Here is a 13,135-nt window from a genome sequence, read left to right as displayed (position 1 = left end):
AAGCGTGACTGTGCATAGGGCACAGTTTCTAAGTGGAGGAAACAGAAACAGCAGAAGTAATTCCATTCTTAGTGGGACTAATGTATTTTAATTGGTAAACTCAAATATTGGTTTTCATGGATTAAAGCAATTCAGAATTCAGGAACTAACCAAGTTTGCATGGGAACAGTGTCAGCAGGATATTTTATGGTATAGAAGCTATATGTAACAAAATCATGCTTTGTAACACATTAGTTTCAAGAGTATCCACATTTTTAGTTCAAATTATGGTAGGAAAGATATCAGAAGTTTCCTGACAAGAATACTGTGTCAGTACAGTTTTTATGGAAGCAGATTAGACTATCAAAAAACCATCAAAAGTTACAGAAGTAAATATTACACAAGAGACTAACGCAACGATGGATTCCCATGAGTAATTAAGTTTCCCCTATATGATTAGTTCATTCAAAACCCACAATGTGTAATTTAGATAGCAATTTGCAAGTGCCAATACCAAAACAGCAAAAACAATTATGTAAACCCCATGTTTTCCTGTCTTTCCCTGAAGATATTATAGTCTGAATCAATAAATAATTCTATGTAATCAGCTAGTACCTCTGTGCTCAGAAAGCAGGGATGGGTGGGTTTGTAGCTTTATATTATTTCTGGAATAAATCTCATCCAATTTGAAATTGTCTATTTAATTTAAGTACGTCTGTACTTTAAGTTTGATTGTTTTCAATTAGTGTTATAAACACTTCTGCACGTTTCCCTTTCTTTTTGTACGTACCGAATATAGTTGGGGATGCAGTAGAGGAAAACAAATTCTTTCATGGTTCATAAACAGAAATCAAATTCTTCTCAAATACTAGAAGAAAAAACAAATACTCAAACCTGAAAGTATGTACATGCTCTTGAGAGCATGAAATGGCCTTCAAAATTACGCATAATGAAAGTACTCCTTCAACTTGCCTGAAGAACGCTGTTTTCACTTAGCAAATGAAGTATTTTCCAGTTCATACACCAAAACATCTGCAGTAAGATAGTCCAAAAGCCCGGTGATCAGGAAGTGTTCAGTACATGCCAGAACCACAACAGCTCGAAGCCCGGCAGCCAACAGCACGCTGATGCTATACATATACATGGTTACAAACCCTAGGGAAACTTTTGTCCTTGGAATCTCCCAGCTAACCCCCCAGACCAGTTGTACTTTCATACCAAATAGACTATCAGAGGGTACAGGGGCTGCAACCCAAAGGACTTTGACAAATACACTTTGTACCAGTGTACTTCTTTACAGAGTTGGGAATAACATAGGGTTAAGAGTTAGAGCAGAAGCAAATTTTGTAAGCACTCGGGCATTTGTGCAGACTTGTAGCCTGCAAGGCAGGAGGAAAAAAAACCAAACCAAAACAAAAAAAACAAGATCAGACAAATTCTTGACTACTGCTTGGCACTCCAAGTGTATTACTGACAAGAGGTCTCAACTTTCATCTTTCCGTATTTCTGCCATTAGCGATATACAACACAAAGCACAGGAAAAGACATAAATCACTGCAAGAGACAACAGTGAGCACTGGCTAAAATTTAAAGGCTCACAAGTGCACTGGAATGACAGACCGAAAGAAGACTGTTCGAGGTGTAGGATCAAACATCTGGCAGCATATTGTTTCATAAGACGCAAGCATGAAAGATTGAAAATCCTGAGAGTTAAGAACACTTGATGTGTTTTATAAAGGATATCAGGCTGCACTGTTCAGACATGAAGATGACTTCAACGCTTAAATTAGACAAGGCTGACCAAGAACTGGTTTCAGACTCAGGCTCAGCTGATGAAGCTGATTCAGTGAGTGGTTCTGAGCTGGCAAGGAAAAAAAACCCTCACGCTTCCTGTCTGGGGACAAGTGCAGCTTGTCACTACAAGGCTGCTAGTCCTGGTCAAGGATGCCAACCAAAACTTCTCATTTAGACTTCAGATTGCTGAACAAAGTATCAAAATAGCTTCCAGAAGCACATACTTTTGCGTAAACCATTTATGATCCTTTTTTTTCTTTTTCTGATGAAGTAGGCTAAAAAAGGATCTAGCATCGTCCCACCCCAAGAGTATAAAGCCATCACTTTTCACACTGTTCCTCTGACAGCCAGAAGTGGCTTTCACCAGAGAGACTTCTGGCAGCTGAAGATTCACCCAGATGACAGGAGAACAGAGCACTGGAACTGTATTCCAGTCCTTTTCACACTTCAAGAACGGTCTTGATCATGAAGATCTGCTCATGCCTGTCTTTAACGTTAAAGTTCACACTTAGTTGTGGAATATAGTAAGTTCAGTTAGTATGTAATTCTTTTTACTTAAAAGCACCTCTTAAGTACACCCTCACTTCTGATGAGAACCCTGACTCATACTCCAATTCCCAACACAGCTTCCCTTGTCAGCACTCCCACTGGCATTGTTTTTAAAAGCATTTTCAGTTTCAATTAAAAAGGTTGGGTTCGAAATTTCTTTTTAGAAATACACTTCACAGTTTTGCACCCAATCCATCCATGGTTTTAACATCCATAAAATGCCACTACATGTCTGGAGAAAGATCCTTCATCACACAGCCCTTCCTAGGCTATTTGTATAACCTTGAGTTTAGATGTACTTGCTGCTGTGCATGAAGCAGTTAAACTCCAAAGCCATTTACACATTCGAATGAAGCATATTTAACAAAATAGGCAGAAAACACCTGTAAGGTTCAGCGTGTGGAACTGCTTTAGACTAAGAAACCTTTTTCTACCACGGTAATGACTCAGTCAAGCAGAGAGAGGGAACCCCATACGCTGCCAGGAAATGACTGCACACCTGGCCTCCCCGAGGGGTATTCGCATCTGTAAAGACGGGAGGGTGGGAGAAGGAGAGGAAATCAGTAGGTGAAGAATAGGAAAGCTAAATGATGAGGATGAGTCAGGAGATGAGCAATAGCCATACTTCCTGGGCAGGACAGCGATTGGCATCTCAGGAACGTGGGGGAAGGGAGTAGGAGATGGGAAGGACTGAATTGAGCCCAGGAAGGACTACCTAAAACACAGCTCCTCACACCCAAGCTCCCCCAGGAGTGCCACAGGAGGCCAAGATTGCACAAGAGAGTCCGAACAATTAGGCGAGGTGAACGGCTAAACACCTTGTCAGAGTAAGAGACAGCTCTCAGTTCTGATCTTAAGATAGCAAGAAGATTCCCGTTTACTTTCTGCCATGCTTCCCTTATATATGTAAAGACACCCATGTGGTAGAAATAAAAGCCAAATATACAAAAGCTAACAGAGCCTACAGCGGGCTACAGCAGCTTCAAAAATTAGCAAGTAGCCCATACACAAGCAGTAAAAAAAAAAAAAAGACACCTCCACAGGAATAACCGGAATGGTGGTCATTTGCTAGTGACCAGCACGGACCAGAAAAGCTCCTGGGCAGACAACAGGGCAGCGAGGAAGGGAATGACCTCCAACAGATGAGAAATGTACACAAGAGAACCTTCACATGATTTCCCCTCAAAGGCTTAGCCTTTTACTTGTACTGACGCGAACCTTTGCTGCCCATATTAAATGCGACCCTTTGGATAGCACAAAGTGGCTTCATTCAGAAAGTTAACAATAATGCAAGCCAACCCTTTCTTGTCAAAGCCTGTGCCTGGTGACTTCTGTGTTTGCAGAAGGACTAAACTATTTTCCAAATCCTTATTTTTGCAAGACACACACACAACACACACAGAGTCCTCCCAGTTCCGAGAACTGCTTCTTGGATTTTACTCCTTCTAGTCTTGCACTGTTAACTTCCAGAACATGACACATTTTCATTAGGTGCAAAACCCCTCTCTAAAATAGCTCTAAATGCTTTCCAGTAGCCACACACCATCTAGATCAAGAATTCAGCTTCCTTAAAAAAGGAGACCCAAGTATTATATTACAATAGTGTTTTAGGAAACTGCAAAGGAAAGCAGATCAATTTGTCATTTATAAGCCATGTGTCACAGCAACAACCAGAACCAAAGGGTAACCAAAAACCTGACAATTTACTGGCCAACACCCCAAGCCAGATCCCAGGTTAGTCTCTATCAGAATTTCAACGATCTGTGTTGGAGTAAGCTCACTCCTACGGTTACCCTGGGTTCTTTGCAAAGTAAATGTGAGAGCTAGAAGCTCAGGAGGAAAGACTACCTCTCACCTTTTTGCTCTCCTCATCACACACTGCAACTACAATCCATTAGGTTTTATTGATATAAAGAATTCTTCAGGAGCTCTGAAGATGTTTATATTTACACGTTCTCTAACTATACATTAGTAACACATGCATAGTGTATTAGAAGGCAAATCTGAACAGGTAGGCATTTCTGACTCCTTACGCCCAAACCATGAATAGGAAAGTATAAAACCCGTTATTCTTTGAGATAACTTGGATAACGCAATGCGTGACTATTTAGATTGATGCTGCTTACATACTAACTCCTAAAACTGGTAAGAGACTAACTGGTATTTATTGAAAGCAAAAATACTTAAAATTATTAGAAAAGGAGTTGAGAAGACTCCTCTGAAGAGATGTGCAACCTTTTGTGTTTCAAGCAAAGAAACACTTCCCATGTTAAGATGAGAACATTACTAAGATTTTACCGAGAACTCAGTAAAAGCCTGACACCATTCCACTGGTTAGCTATCACAAAGGCTCTAAAGAGCTTGTGTTAACTTTCCCCATGCCTTCTTAAAGCAATGCTTTAAGATGAGGCAGTAGGACTGGAGGAAGTTATCCCTTCAAGGTAAGAAAGAGAGGCTGCAAATAGTTTAGTTAAACTAACAGCACTGTGACCCCAATTCCTTCACAACATGCTAGTTATTATACTTATGGGGAGGGGACAACTCTGGAAGACAAAACAGATTATGAACAAATGCTGAAGATGTACATAAATCACGTGTTCAGCTGCTAAAACTTACATTCGTGTTTTCTCAAGAAGTGCTCTAACTCACACAATACACCCACAAACCATTCCAGAGGTCTGAACTAGGAAGAAGCAGACTAGCACGCACATAATGTAAACCTAAACAACACATATCAAGTTGGAATCACTAGCTTTGCTATTGAACATGCTATTGTATTGTATTATATTTTCTATATCCATCAAACGCCATATAGCTAGGAGATTTTTCCACTAATGCACCTCTAGACATAATGCAAAGCACATGCTGCTACCCTCTCTACTATTCCACACTTGGCAGAGAGCAGGGTTTGAGCTTATGCTACTGTCTGCAACACCAGACAGAAAAGCACCCTTCGAATACAGAAGCATCTGTATCTTGCTTGTGACTTTCTTGCAGGAAAAAGACTTCAGATAGTATGAAGTTCCAGCTCACATCACATATTAGCTATTTCGGGACCAAATCCTAAAGGCTGGCAAGTCTTTTCAGGCTAACTGAGTAGTTTTTGTTTCCGCAGACTTTCATAAGCACTACACGTAATCAAGACAACCCCAGCATCTGGCTGGATTGGGCTATAAACATCTGACCTCTACAAATGTCAAGCTAAGTTGAACTGCTACAAAAAGGTTCCTTTTTAAGAATCATCAAATATGTCCAGATAAAAGCCCAGATAAAATGCACCTACTGACTGCAGTGCTACAGAAAAATGCTTAGCATTGAAATGCTGATGAGCGGCAACAGATGAACATCCTTTCTTTTCTTAATGTAAGTTAATTAGACAACCCTGGCTTGCTCGGCAATTTGTGAGTTATTCCAGATACTGCTGAACCTGCTTTCTCTTGGAGCATTCCCTCCTCACCCTCCCTATAGGGGTAAAACAGCAGAAGTAACCTAGAACAGAGATCATGGAAAAGCAGGCCAAGTTGATCACTGATGGGTTGTTGTGGGAGCGTTTATTTACTCTTGAGCCTTGGGGTGTGGGTTTTTTTAATAACTATCATAGCAGTTTATGCCTTAAAAAGCAGTATTATGTTTGCCGATTCACATTCAATGTTTTATTCTCAAGAGAATCAAAACCAGGTGACAGCACTGCAGGGAACAGTGTTTCTCTGAAGCCTGCAGAGCTACTCCAAGTGAAAGGTTCAAGATCACATCGTCACATTAACGCCACAGGATCGTTTTTGTAACGTGACACAGATTTTCTATCCAGCTGCGGCCAGGATCCTCCAATGCATCTCCACGAACTACATTAATGACACTAAAAAGGCGCAAACTCACAGTACAAAAAGCAAAATTCACATAAAGTTCACCTGACCTCACATTTCACTTGGAACAAGTTTTAGCTTAGTTTTGCTGAGAGGCTTCTTGAACATTAAGGATCCAGTCCTTCACTGGAGCAGGACTACTTTGCACTGACGCATTTTTGAAGACTTACATGCTGCAGCTAAGCTGTTAAAGGCTCTAATTTAAAAAATTAAAAACCACAACGTTAACAAAATGGATGCATTTCAAGAAAAAAAAATTCAACAGCTGCCATGTGTTCCTTAAAACTGTCAGCTTTAATGCAGTTTTGCCCCACTGTAGCTCATTCCCACCTTGTCCTGCAGCGCACAGCCACAAAACAGCTCATCCATCCCATGTCTGCAGATCTCCTCCTCAAACCACGCTGCTACCCGGATATAGATACCAACGGGGATTAAAAATAAACCAGCAAAAAGGTGCACCCGTATTGCGAAGCTGTGCAGAGCTGCACAATCCTGCAGCAGACGTGAGCGAGCAGCCGCCATGGCACGGAGGCCCGGGCAGACAGCACATACCTGCCAGCGTCACCTTTATAGGCTCTGCTTCTCAGGCTGATCGCGAAGCATGAAACTACAACTGATGCCAGCGGTAACTTAGCACCCTGCACTGCAGACCCTGGCGGAAGAGAAGTTCACTCTAAAGTCTAATAATTCAGCAGAAAAGACAATTCAGAGAACACAAAGCACCCCTATGACGTGCTTTTCCCCCCTCCACAGAAATCAAATCTGTCAAGACAAAAAATAAGGGAAATAATGTGTATTTTTTTATACAGCACAGAGAATGAGTATAAAGTTTCAGGAGATCAGTAGTGCGATTCATGTTCATAAGCAGTTATTGAAAGTCCTGCCAGGCAATCCTTCAGCCAGCTTTCTAAGCTACAAAACGCTACCTTCTTGATTATTAAACAATTGTTTGGGCATAACTCATACTAAAAGCTGTAATTTTAAAAGCAGTCTTTTCTGGGTTCGTTGTAATCATTACTTATGGACAATTTCAAAAAATGTAGTTCACAGTAGCTTGAAATCTCCCAGCGAAAAAACTAATTCAAGAGTACTTTGGTATCAAATTAAAAGCTGGAGAACATCTGCCCGAGTAGTTACCCGAGAGAGTTATGTCGCGGAAGAAATTAGTTCTCTCACTTTGACGAAGTCCAACTCATCGCGGACGTTACCAGCCGGCCACGTGCCTTTACAAGAGCTATATTTTGATTAAAACCTTTCATTAAAAAGGAATTAATGGAGTCCGCAGCAGTTACCGTGCGGCCGCTGCAGCCCGGGCGGGGCCGCAGGTGTGCGCGGGGCCGTGCGGGGGAGCAAAGGGCACAGAGCCGAGCCGACCCCCCCCGGCCGCGCAGGCAGCTCGGCGCCAACACCCCTCACCGGCACCAGGCTGCGGGAGCCTCCCCCGCCCGGCCCGGCCCGCGCTGAGCCTCGGCGGGAGCAGCGCAACTGTGCCGAGCGCGTCAACTCCCAGACCTTCGGGATTCCACTTTAGAAGGGGTTTTACCGAATTCCTGGTTTAAGGGCTCTGGTTCGTCGCACAGACGCGCTCCCGGCACCGCTGTCCGGGGACAGCCGCCCCGCCACGCACCGGGGAGACACCGGCACGGACACACACCGGCACCGGCGGGGAGCGGGCGGGACAGCGGCGCTGGGGGGGACGGGGGAAGGAGGAGATACGGGAGGACACCGGCACCGGGGGACCAAACACCGACAGCGGCGCTGGGGGACACCGGCACGGGGGAACGCGGGCACAGACGCGCGCACACACGACACGGGAAGCACCGGGTCTGGGGTCCCCCCCGGCCCCACTCACCATCGCTGCGCGGCCCGCGGGTCCCTCTGCGCGGGGGGCGGCGCGCGCAGCGCGGGGGGCGGGGCGGGGCGGGGCGGCCCCGCGGCGCCGTGACCGAATATGGAGAAGGCGCCGCGGCTCCCGGGGCATTCCCGCTCGGCGGGAGGGGCCGAGCGGGGCCGCACCTGCCCCGGCACAGCCCGCCGCGGCCGCCGGGGGGGCTTTGCGAGCTCTGCTGCCTTCCGTCCAGCCTGGACCCGCCCCGCTCCCGCTCGTCCATCCCCCGTTCCCCCGGAGCAGAGCCCAGCGCCCGCCTCGCTCCGCTCTCCCCTCCGGGAGCGGCAGAGACCGATGAGGTCTCCCCTCAGCCTCTTCTCCAGGCTGAACGCCCCCCGGGCCCTGAGCCGCTCCCACAACCCCTGTTCTCCAGAGCCTTCCCAGCTCCGCTTCCAAGGCCTCACCAAGGCCAAACGCAGGGCACGATCCCCTCGCTGCTCCCGTTTCGGAGCCAGGCGGGTGCTGGTGGCCGTGTTCCGCCGCTGGCACCCAGCGCACCGCCAGGGCCCTCGCTGCCAGGCAGCTTTCCAGCCGCTCTTCCCCAGGCCTGCGGTGCTGCACGCCGTCTCCCCACTGGCCAGGATGAGGCCCCACGGCGGCACCGGTGGAGCCCCAGCAGTGTGCTGGTGCTTCACACGGCCCCAGCTCATCCCTCCTCCCTTTAAAGCTTCCCACAGAGCAAAGATGCTCCTAATCCCTGGCAACACTGGAAAGTACCAAGCATCCTGGTACCAAATGGATACAGAAATGAGTCCTACGTGTATCCTACAAATGCAAAACCCATCAGGTGCTTGCCTGGCAGCTGGCGCTGCTCTCTGTTGCTCACACCATCTACAAGAACGCAATCAATACAACTTCTATGGACTGGGGCTTCTAAGGGACCAAACCAGTATCCTCCCAGCAGTGAAGGCCTGCAGTCCCGCTAACAAAGGCTTCTCAGGTTTGCAGCCCCATTGATGACTTCTGTGGATGTCTAACCACCACTTCCGAGCTAGAATATAAATAAAATGGAAACAGGGTAATTAGCAATCATAACAACCCCCAACCATGAGTTAATACTGCTTCCACACCACCTTGAAAAGTACTCTCAATAGGTACCATTTCTGGTTTTCATCATTATGTATTAGTGGGGTGGGTTTTTTTCGTTTATCTCTGGTTATAAAGAAGTGCAGTTACTGGAAAAAAACAGGTATTGTTGTTGTTTTATAAACAAAATAAAGACTTGCTTCCAAGTTAATTTAGAGACTAGGTATGAGTGGATTCACTTCTAACTTTTTAGAGGTAAGCACTGCTCCGGCTGCGCCGAGGCAGATGCTGGTTCCAGAGCCAGATCTGTCCATGCAGAGGAAGGGCAGTGCCACTCGGCACAGGTTTGTCCTCCTGGATCGGGCTGCAGGATCAGCGTACTGGTATGCAATCATAAATTGTGGCTGATGACGCATTACAAACCGAAACCAACCTGATGCATTCAATACAGAAACAGAACAAAACTTGAACTCTTTACCTGGCTCCCTCTCAGCTCCCACATACTTCGGTGGTTTGGATGGAACACAACAGCCCCTTGGGCACGTTTCATCCTAGGCTTTGAAGAATACCAAAACACTTCCTCAGCTCAGCTGGGTTTACGCTGTGTCATTACTGAGCATGTGAAGCTCAAGATTTCCATAGTGGATGGGCTGCTTGGATGTTAACTGGCATCACTGCGAGGGGTAGGAAATATTTTCATTCAGAAAGTAGTTGAGTGGTAAATATGACCTGCAATAGCCAGTAATGTATAAAAGTCATCTCTGAGAAAGGCAGAACCTACATTTTCATCCTGAGGAGCTTCAGCAGAGTAAAAAGGAACCACTGTACTTTTGAATGATGCACAAAACTTGGAAGGTGTGACAGGTTACCTTTAGAAGGCCTAACGTGAAAAGATTTAAGAAAAATTCCCTGCATTGAGAACTCACCTCAGTTCTTCTCAGTTAGTGTCTTGTCTGCCGGTGCTGTGTTTGGTCAGTAACGCCTACCAGCTCACGCACAGAAGCACCAACAGCAAGAATTATTCTGACGATATTTTCTGGCTACAAGCAGTTGCAGCACTGGATCCTCCTGATGTTCATCACTAGGGCTAAGCTTCAGGGAAACATTTAAGGACCGGCTTCACTTAAGTGCCTGAAGAGGTTTATTGACTTACCCTTCAGGGCTCCTTTCAGCGCTGACGGGAGCAACTACAGCCTCTTTGCCATCACCTGCTTTGGAGCCCACACCGCACCGGCAGTGCCACAAGAGAGAAGTTGTTGCCTCCACCGTGCAGCTGGTAACTCACACATGCTTCCACCTTCCCAGTGACACCGTGTGCCAGCACCGACCAGGACCCAGGCTGACGCTGAAATGTATAAAGAGTAAGCTGTGTGAAAAAAGAACGTGGTCTTCACCTCTGGAAATGCTACGGAATACAATTTACCCTTGCTCTCCATTCTAAAAACATTATTGTGGCTTTAAAAAGAAATAACTTACAAGAATTCAGTGAATCTGGAAAAGCTAAGAAATTTTAACGGAACAGGCACTGCTCTGTCTGCATTCTAATTGGTTAAAACTGACAGCAAAGAAAAAAAAGGCGTTGCTGTTTTTCTCTTACTTACAAAACAAATTTAGAATAAGTTTTATTAGCCTATTTGTCTTCTGTTGATGAGAATAATTTAATTAATGCCCGAAATACACTAAAATGAGGCCTAGCACCCTTAATGAGACATCATAGTTTTAGTTAGAAAACCACACAATCTGGTATTTCTTAAAAAGATAAAGGATCTGTGTGTCATAGAAAAATAAATGGTGTAAAATGAAGGAAAATTTTAAAATTCAATGCAATTTTTGCTGTATCTGCTTTCCACAGAATAAACAGACACTTTATAATCTTACCATTTTCTGCCAAAATGCAGATGGTTACATTCGGCCTTCAGTTACACTCAGCAAATGTAGACTTCTACTTGCACAAAATAAAAAAAAGGATTCAGCAATTTCTTCTTGTCAAATGTAGGGAGAAACAAACTGACCTGTATAAAATAAAGGCAGAAGTTTATGACATAAAATGTGATGAAATCACCGCAATGACGAGGACAGGCTTCCCTGTTGGAAGCCAGTGTAATCCTTGCAGCTCTCTTTCACTGCCTTTCTCTCTACCCAACACGGCATCTTCCTTCTTCCCTCTCTTTCTTGGCCTTAAATCAGAGCAGCATACCTGTTCAGAAAACATGCTTATTAACACGTTCAGTATGTCCCTCTAAGAGACCACTGGAGTAAAAAGTACAGTGTCGAAGCCAACAGCCCTTTTTCACCCACGGTTTTTCTTGTTCGCGATTTTTTTTTTAAGGAAAACTAGCACGTGGCTCTTTTACTCTGGATCTGATAAAGAGAAGCCTCAGCTTCAAACACTCAGAATTCATGGAGCTGATTTTTTCTCCAACTGCAACCCAAAATGTATGAATAATGTTGTTGTTTGCAGGGCTGGTATAAATCTGGAAGAAGTCCACAAGGACTTGGTAACCAAGGAGTTTTGCCTCCTGTGTTACTGTGACCGGCTTCAGTTAAGCTGTGTAGGTTCACATCAACAAAAGTACAAGAATTGTTGGCTTTTTCCATCGTAGGGAATTTTTTTTTAAATATTATGCAACCTTGTAAGATCAAAACTTCACTCAATGATAAGCAAGCCAATCTCACATCAACATTAGCCCTGCTTTGATCTGGGAGTTGGACCAGACTCCTTTCCCAGGTTCCTTCCAGCCTAAATCGCTCCATTCTGTAATTCTACAGTTATTTAAAATGGGACTCCATTCTTGATTGAGACAGTTGAACACTCCAGAACAAGTTAACATTACTGTTGATATTGTGCCTTGATAAGGAAAGTGATCGGAATTTGCTTCTAAGAAAATAAATCTATGTGTTCCTTATCAATTACACCAAAGATGTAATTACATAAAATACAGTACTGCTTTAGTTAGAAACATGAAGGAAGTAATCCAAATACAAAAGTAATGATCTCTGATAACACGAGATGGAAAGAACACCTGTGTGGGTCAAATGGATGATCATTCACTTCAATGCCCCGTGTTGGCCAGTGGCCAGTGTGGACGCCCAGGGAAGAGCGTAAGGACAGACCAGCATTGGCACACCTCAGTCCCCGCCATGCTGAACACTGCTGCCAGACAAGGCCAGAGGGAGAAAGCAGACTGAGCGAGTATAGAGGTACCCTTTAATGTTAATATCAGGACTGCAGTAGGAGGTACAAATGTTGATACGTTCTTAAATTAAAATAATTTTAATCACTTTGCTTTAAATAACAATTTGCTTTCAAGCCCTGCTCATGTAGACGCACATCCTCAAGAAAATACCAAGTATCCGAGCAGTCCTTTAGCAAGAAAAGTCACTGGACTGGTGCACAAAACCCACCCAGGTGCATGAAGTTAGGCTATACACTTGCCTGGTCAGAGAACACAGCTGTGCACACCAAGGAACCGCAGTGAGTTCGGCTGCGGCTGGGAGATGGTCTGGGCTGGAGCGCAGCCCCCCGAGGAGCGGCTGGGCGAGCAGGGCTTGCTCAGCCCCACGACGGCAGACTTTGGGGACTTATCAGGAGCCCCAGTATCTATGAGGAAGTCATTACAATGGCAAAGCCAGACTCTTCACAGTGCCGCATGGTGGGAAGACAACAACATAAATGCAGACAAGAGAGGTTCAGACTAGGTATAAGGAAAACCTTCTTCCCCTGGAGGCATGGCAGCAGGCTGTCCAGAGAGGCTAGGCAGCCTCCGTCCTCGGAGGTTTTCACTAGCATGCTGTGTAAAACCTAAACAACTGCATTTGCCCTCATCAGTGAGAGCTCTTGAAGCAGGAGGTTGGCGAAGTGTCCTCCTGAAGTCCACCCCCACCTGAATTATCCCACAATCTTATGACTCTCTGTTAGTTCCTACCTCATTTTGAAAGTGCCTATGGCATGTTTTGTTTCTAGCCCGATCCTTTGATGTGGGAATTGCTTTAAAATAAATAGGTCAATCACAGTGTGGATTCAGACCCCGCCTTG

General features: G+C 45.0%; 1 protein-coding gene across 5 annotated transcripts in view; it reads right to left on the bottom strand.

Annotated features, from left to right (window-relative positions):
- Positions 1–10,407, bottom strand: part of MYO1E (myosin IE) — a 73,904-nt gene extending 63,497 nt beyond the window's left edge. For 3 of the 5 annotated variants that reach the window (XR_008451906.1, XM_054077989.1, XM_054077990.1), the window contains exon 1: positions 8,478–8,738. Coding sequence is in view for 3 of the 5 variants with exons in the window: in XM_054077989.1 (XP_053933964.1) it covers positions 8,478–8,723 (246 nt within the window). In the remaining 2 variants the exon portion in view is untranslated. Of the gene's footprint in view, positions 1–8,037; positions 8,101–8,477; positions 8,739–10,252 lie in introns of those variants that run through there. The other 2 variants (XM_054077992.1, XM_054077991.1) reach the window with 2 other exon arrangements.
- Positions 10,408–13,135: the final 2,728 nt, after the last annotated feature.

This window comes from Cuculus canorus, chromosome 12, assembly GCF_017976375.1.
Source record: "Cuculus canorus isolate bCucCan1 chromosome 12, bCucCan1.pri, whole genome shotgun sequence".
In the NCBI taxonomy this organism is placed as follows: domain Eukaryota; kingdom Metazoa; phylum Chordata; class Aves; order Cuculiformes; family Cuculidae; genus Cuculus; species Cuculus canorus.
Note: the sequence above shows the minus strand (reverse complement) of the source record. Positions and strands in the feature narration are given on the sequence as shown.